This window comes from Oncorhynchus clarkii, chromosome 4 (assembly GCF_045791955.1).
Source record: "Oncorhynchus clarkii lewisi isolate Uvic-CL-2024 chromosome 4, UVic_Ocla_1.0, whole genome shotgun sequence".
In the NCBI taxonomy this organism is placed as follows: Eukaryota; Metazoa; Chordata; class Actinopteri; order Salmoniformes; family Salmonidae; genus Oncorhynchus; species Oncorhynchus clarkii.
Genome location: NC_092150.1, coordinates 4,706,239 through 4,713,583, shown reverse-complemented (window position 1 = coordinate 4,713,583; position 7,345 = coordinate 4,706,239). Strand labels below are relative to the sequence as shown.

At 41.5% G+C, this 7,345-nt stretch overlaps 1 protein-coding gene across 4 annotated transcripts in view; it reads right to left on the bottom strand.

Annotated features, from left to right (window-relative positions):
• Window positions 1-220: 220 nt before the first annotated feature.
• The window catches only part of LOC139406303 (EPS8 signaling adaptor L2), a 124,739-nt gene continuing 117,614 nt past the window's right edge, over window positions 221-7,345 (bottom strand). For 3 of the 4 annotated variants that reach the window (XM_071148774.1, XM_071148777.1, XM_071148778.1), the window contains 2 exons: window positions 6,094-6,226; window positions 1,192-1,989 (listed from right to left, as the gene is read on the bottom strand). In XM_071148774.1, coding sequence (XP_071004875.1) covers window positions 1,915-1,989; window positions 6,094-6,226 — 208 coding nt within the window. In that variant the 3' untranslated portion in view covers window positions 1,192-1,914. Of the gene's footprint in view, window positions 1,990-6,093; window positions 6,227-7,345 lie in introns of all 4 variants that reach the window. The other variant, XM_071148775.1, reaches the window with a different exon arrangement.

Genomic DNA, 7,345 nt, shown 5'->3' with positions numbered 1-7,345 from the left:
TTTTTTTATTAAGACTTTCTCTCCCAATTCTATACCACCAATTAGCTGTATTTACACAACTACATTAATCATATCCTTTAAAAAAAGACACTGGGTTAAACATTTAAAAAAAAAAAAACACAAGTTATCTACTCTCCGCTACTTCAGATTACTCTGGGTGTGTGATAAACCGTACAGTTCTCTGTCAATCATGGAACAGAGCACTGTCCACAAAGATCAGTTTGAATTTCGACCTTGGGTTTATTATTGGAGGAAAAAACATGAACACAGAACAGAAATATTGGATTGGATTAATATTGTACATGTAAAGCGTACTTCATATAGACCGTGGATATGTAGCTGAATTACAGTACCACATTTAGTAATATAGAATATGTAGCTGAATTACAGTACCGCATTTAGTAATATAGAAATATGTAGCTGAATTACAGTACCGCATTTAGTAATATAGAATATATAAGCTGAATTAGAGTATCACATTTAGTAATATAGAATATGTAAGCTGAATTAGAGTACCGCATTTAGTAATATAGAATATGTAAGCTGAATTACAGTACCGCATTTAGTAATATAGAATATGTAAACTGAATTACAGATATTGCATTTAATAATATAGAATATGTAAACTGAATTACAGAAGTGTATTTAGTTGAACAGCTGCAATTATGAGTGACTGGATATGAGAATAAAATTCAGAAAACTCAAAACGTACATACAGCACTACTTATTATAAGGTATAACATTGTACTACTACTGTAGGTTGGAATCATCCGTTATGTGAACATTAACATCCAATTTGACAATATACATTGAGAACCTTTATGGATTTGATTTTACCCCCCCCCCCCCCCCCCCCAAAAAAAATGTCTTCAATAAATCCCTGGAGATAAAACATGGGAGACATAAAAGCCAGAAAACACATACTCACTCAAAATGAATATGGTCCTTCATCACGATACAAAGTTAAGAGACAGTGGCCAGATATTAATGGTCCCTCATCACATAAAACATACTTTTTCTGTTAAATTCCCAATAGAAGTTAATTGGGTTTCCATCGCATTTTCAACTCTTCGATGGTTTTATCACAAAAAGAAGAGAGATGTGTTATATAGCGAATGTGTCCACTTTGGTCTCTAGCCAACAGCTCGCAAATGCAGTGCATTATGAGATGATTTATGGATAAAAGCGATATTTTTTTTTTTCATTTTGTCAAACGGCAGCCAAGTATCTATCAACATGTCACTGGAATAAGACCATCGATATGGTTTGGAAAGGCGCATCAAGCTCATCACCACCCTGTAGCCTAATAAACTGCGTGGTTTCCCGAGTCGTAGTGGGGAGGACTCCAAGTTAACGTCAATATATTTATATCAATATTTAAGTATAAAGGCATTTCCACCACCATTTCTTGCATAATTAATTTTACTGACACAAAAAAAGATCCCGCCATGTCGAACGAACAAATTTACGCTCGGCATTTCTACAAATGTACCAGTATTTAATGTTTCCATAAGCCCCGTCGTAACTTCTTTCATGTGTCAGGTAATTCATCCGCATGAAATGTTTGGATGGAAACGTGGTTAGTGTCAGACAGAGAAGCAGTCATAATTACCAGAGAACATCATTGAAGTAAACATACACATTCACAAAACAATAACAAATAAATATACAATAAAATAAAAAAAAATGTATATAACAACATTTATAGTACATGCCAATATTAAATGTCAATTGTCTGACAAAAAAAAAAAAACCAGTTGGTTTGTGAAAGGGTAGGCGCTTTGGGAGGGGAAGGCTTTTGGTTGGTTAGTACTGGAGAGGGTTGTTATGGTAACCAGCCATGCTAAGCTGTGATTGGTTGACAGTCAGCCAGGCTGGCCTGTGATTGGTTGAAAGTCAGTGAGCATGTCCAGATCAGTCCTTGCCGGCATCGATCTTCTCTTGTCGTCGTCTCATGATCTCTTGGAGCTCTGAATCCCCACTGCTCTTCTAGAAAAACAGTAATACAGGCTTTAGTTTCACACGTCCCAACAAACACTGAACAAAAAGAGAAACACAACATGCAACATTTTTTTAAGATTTTACTGAGTTACAGCTCATATAAGGAAATCAGTCAATTGGGATGAATTAGTTAGGCCCTAATCTATGGAATTAACATGACTGGGAATACAGACATGCATCTGTTGATAACAGATATATATATATTTTTTTAAAGGTAGGGGCGTGAATCAGAAAACCAGTCTGTATCTGGTGTGACCACCATTTGCCTCATGCAGCGCGACACATCTCCTTCGCATAGAGTTGATCAGGATGCTGATTGTGGTCTGTAGAATGTTGTCCCACTCCTCTTCAACGGCTGTGCGAAGTTGCTGGATATTGGCGGGAACTGGAAATCGCTGTCATACACGTCAATCCAGAGCATCCCCAACATGCTCAACTGGTATCGTGTCTGGCAAGTATGCAGGCAATGGAAGAACTGGGACATTTTCAGCTTCCAGGAATTATGTACAGATCCTTGAGACATGGGTCATGCATTAAACATGCTGAAACATGAGGTGATGGAGGCGGATGAATGGCACGACAATGGGCCCTCAGGATCTCATCACGGTATCTCTATGCATTCAAATTGCAATTGATAAAATGCAATTGTGTTTATTGTCCGTACCTTATGCCTGCCCATACCATAACCCCACCATGGGGCGCTCTGTTCACAACGTTGACATCAGCAAACCGCTCGTCTACACAACGCCATACACGGTACCATCTGTCTGTTACAGTTGAAACTGGGATTCATCCATGAAGAGCGCACTTCTCCAGCGTTGCCATTGGCCATCGAAGGTGATAATTTACCCACTGAAGTTGGTTACGACGCTGAACTGCAGTCAGGTCAAGAACCCGGTGAGGACAACGGGCACGCAGATGAGCTTCCCTGAGACAGTTTCTGTCCAGTTTGTGCGGAAATTCTTCAGTTGTGCAAACACACAGTTTAATCAGCTGTCCAGTGGCTGGTCTCAGACCATCCCGCAGGTAGAGAAGCCTGATGTGGAGATCCTGGGCTGGTGGGGTTTCACATGACCTGCGGTTGTGAGGCCGGTTGGACGTACTGCGAAATTCTCTAAAACGACATTGGAGGTGGCTTATGGTAGAGAAATGAACATTACATTCTCTGGTAACAGCTCCGGTGGACATTCCTGCAGTCAACATGCCAACTGTACGCTCACTCAAAACTTGAGACATCAGTGGCATTGTGTTGTGTGACAAAACTGCACATTTTAGAGTGGCCTTTTTATTGTCCCCAGCACAAGGTGCACCTGTGTAATGATCATGCTGTTTAATCAGGTTCTTGATATGTCACACCTGTCAGGTGGATGGATTATCTTGGCAAAGGAGAAACGTTCACTAACAGGGATGTAAACATATTTGTGCACAACATTTGAGACAAATAACCTTCTTGTGAAAAATGGAAAATGTCTGGGATCTTATTTCAGCTCATGAAACATGGATCTAACACTTAGCATTTATATTTTTGTTCAGTGTATGTGTATTTGTATCAGTACATGTATCTAGCCACTTAACTATAAAAAGACAAATGTGGGTCTCAAAGCCTTAAAACAGCCACACAAGGAGTATGTGTGTGTGTGTGTGTGTATGCATGTGTGCGTGTATGTGTGTGTGTGTGCCTAAGTGTGTGCGTGTGAGTGTACTGTACGTGAGTGTATGTGTGTGTATGCATGTGTGTGTGTATGTGTGTGTGTATGTGTGTGTGTGTGCGTAAGTGTGTACGTGTGAGTGTACTGTACGTGAGTGTATGTGTGTGTATGCATGTGTGCGTGTATGTGTGTGTGTGTGCCTAAGTGTGTGCGTGTGAGTGTACTGTACGTGAGTGTATGTGTGTGTATGCATGTGTGTGTGTATGTGTGTGTGTGTGCGTAAGTGTGTACGTGTGAGTGTACTGTACGTGAGTGTATGTGTGTGTATGCATGTGTGTGTGTGTATGTGTGTGTGTGTGCCTAAGTGTGTGCGTGTGAGTGTACTGTACGTGAGTGTGTGTGTGTGTATGCATGTGTGTGTGTATGTGTGTGTGTGTGCCTAAGTGTGTGCGTGTGAGTGTACTGTACGTGAGTGTGTGTGTGTGTATGCATGTGTGTGTGTATGTGTGTGTGTGTGTGTGTGCACATGTGTGTACTGTACGTGTTTGTGTGTGTATGCATGTGTGTAAGTATGTGTGTGTGTGTGTATGTGTGTGTGTAAGTATGTGTGTGTGTGTGTGTGTGTGCACGTGTGTGTGTGCACGTGTGTGTACTGTATGTGTGTGTACTGTATGTGTGTGTGTGTGTGTGTGTGTATGTATATATACACTATCACTTAGAAATCAGTTGCAAAATGAATAGGAAATATAGTCAAGATGTTGACAAGGTTATAAATAATTATTTTTAATTGAAATAATAATTGTGTCCTTCAAACTTTGCTTTCGTCAAATAATCCTCCATTTGCAGCAATTACTGCCCTTTGGCATTCTAGTTGTCAATCTGTTGAGGTAATCTGAAGAGATTTCACCCCATGCTTCCTGAAGCACCTCCCACAAGATGGATTGTCTTGATGGGCACTTCTTACGTACCATACGGTCAAGCTGCTCCCACAACAGCTCAATAGGGTTGAGATCCGGTGACTGTGCTGGCCACTCCATTATAGACAGAATACCAGCTGACTGCTGGCTCCCTACATAGTTACCATACGGTCAAGCTGCTCCCACAACAGCTCAATAGGGTTGAGATCCGGTGACTGTGCTGGCCACTCCATTATAGACAGAATACCAGCTGACTGCTTCTTCCCTAAATAGCTATTGTGTAGTTTGGAGCTGTGCTTTGGGTCATTGTCCTGTTGAAGGAGGAAATTGGCTCCAATTAAGCGCCGTCCACAGGGTATGGCATGGCGTTGCAAAATGGAGTGATAGCCTTCCATCTTCAAGATCCCTTTTACCCTGAACAAATCTCCCACTTTACCACCACAAAAACACCCTCAGACCAACACATTTCCTTCACCATGCTTCACAGATGCCGTCAAGCACTCCTCCAGCATCTTTTCATTTTTTCTGCATCTCACAAATGTTCTTCTTTGTGATCTGAACACCTCAAGTTTAGATTCGTCTGTCCATAACACTTGTTTTCCCAATCTTCCTCTGTCCAGTGTCTGTGTTTGTTTTCCCATCTTAATCTTTTATTTTTATTGGCCAGTCTGAGATGTGGCTTTTTCTTTGCAACTCTGCCTAGAAGTCCAGCATCCCGGAGTCGCCTCTTCACTGTTGACGTTGAGACCGGTGTTTTGCGGGTACTATTTAATGAAGCTGCCAGTTGAGGACTTGTGAGGCATCTGTTTCTCAAACTAGACACTCTAATGTACTTGTCCTCTTGCTCAGTTGTGCACCGGGGCCTCCCACACCTCTTTCTATTCTGGTTAGCGCCAGTTTGCGCTGTTCTGTGAAGGGAGGAGTACACAGCGTTGAACGAGATCTTCAATTTCTTGGCAATTGCTCGCATGGAATAGCCTTCATTTCTCAGAACAAGAATAGACTGACAAGTTTCAGAAGAAAGTTATTTGTTTCTGGCCATTTTGAGCCTGTAATCGAACCCACAAATGCTGATGCTCCAGATACTCAACTATTCTAAAGGCCAGTTTTATTGCTTCTTTAATCAGGACAGAGGTTGTCAGCTCTGCTAACACAATGGCAAAAGGGTTTTCTAATGATCAATTAGCCTTTTAAAATGATAAACTTGGATTAGCTAACACAACGTGCCGTTGAAACACAGGAGTGATGGTTGCTGATAAACGGCCTCTGTACTCCTATGTAGATATTCCATTTAAAAAATCAGCCGTTTCCACCTACAATAGTCATTTACAACATTAATAATGTCTACACTGTATTTCTGATCAATTTGATGTTATTTTAATGGACAAAAAAATGAGCTTTTCTTTCAAAGACAAGGGCATTTCTATGTGACCCCAAACTTTTGAACGGTAGTGTATATGTGAGTGTGAGTGTGTGTGTGTGTGTATATGAGGGCGTGTGTGTATATGTGTGTATATGAAACAGACCTCTAGCTGGGCTTTCTGCACGGTGGTCTGGCTGTAGACCCTGGCTCCTTCATCTCCACACACTGCCTTCAGTTCCTCCTTGTTCAGAGAGAAGAGCTGAGCACCTGTCAGGATCCCCAGACAATCCACCGTCCTGTAGAGAACAAAGACTACATTACCCATAATGCTCTATAGCCAGACTCTCCACCGTCCTGTAGGGAACAAAGACTACATTACCCATAATGCTCTATACCCAGACAATCCGCCATCCTGTGGGGAACAGAGACTACATTACCCACAATGCTATATACCCAGACAATCCATTGTCCTGTAGTGAACAGAGACTACATTACCCACAATGCTCTACACCCAGACACTCCACTGTCCTGTAGGGAACAGAGACTACATTACCCATAATGCTCCATAACCTGACATGGGTATAACCTGATTACTAATAGTACACTTATGTACAGTATCTCATTGAAGACCATATACATGATAACACCATGAGGTAACTAATGACCAGGTCATATAGCATGATAACACCATGAGGTAACTGGTGACCAGGTCATATAGCATGATAACACCATGAGGTAACTGATGACCAGGTCATATAGCATGATAACACCATGAGGTAACTGATGACCCGGTCATGATAACACCATGAGGTAACTGATGACCAGGTCATGATAACACCATGAGGTAACTGATGACCAGGTCATGATAACACCATGAGGTAACTGATGACCAGGTCATATAGCATGATAACACCATGAGGTAACTGATGACCAGGTCATGATAACACCATGAGGTAACTGATGACCAGGTCATGATAACACCATGAGGTAACTGATGACCAGGTCATATAGCATGATAACACCATGAGGTAACTGATGACCAGGTCATGATAACACCATGAGGTAACTGATGACCAGGTCATGATAACACCATGAGGTAACTGATGACCAGGTCATGATAACACCATGAGGTAACTGATGACCAGGTCATATAGCAAGATAACACCATGAGGTAACTGATGACCAGGTCATATAGCATGATAACACCCTGAGGTAACTGATGACCAGGTCATATAGCATGATAACACCATGAGGTAACTGATGACCAGGTCATATAGCATGATAACATCATGAGGTAACTGATGACCAGGTCATGATAACACCACGAGGTAACTGATGACCAGGTCATATAGCATGATAACACCCTGAGGTAACTGATGACCAGGTCATAGAGCATGATAACACCATGAGGTAAC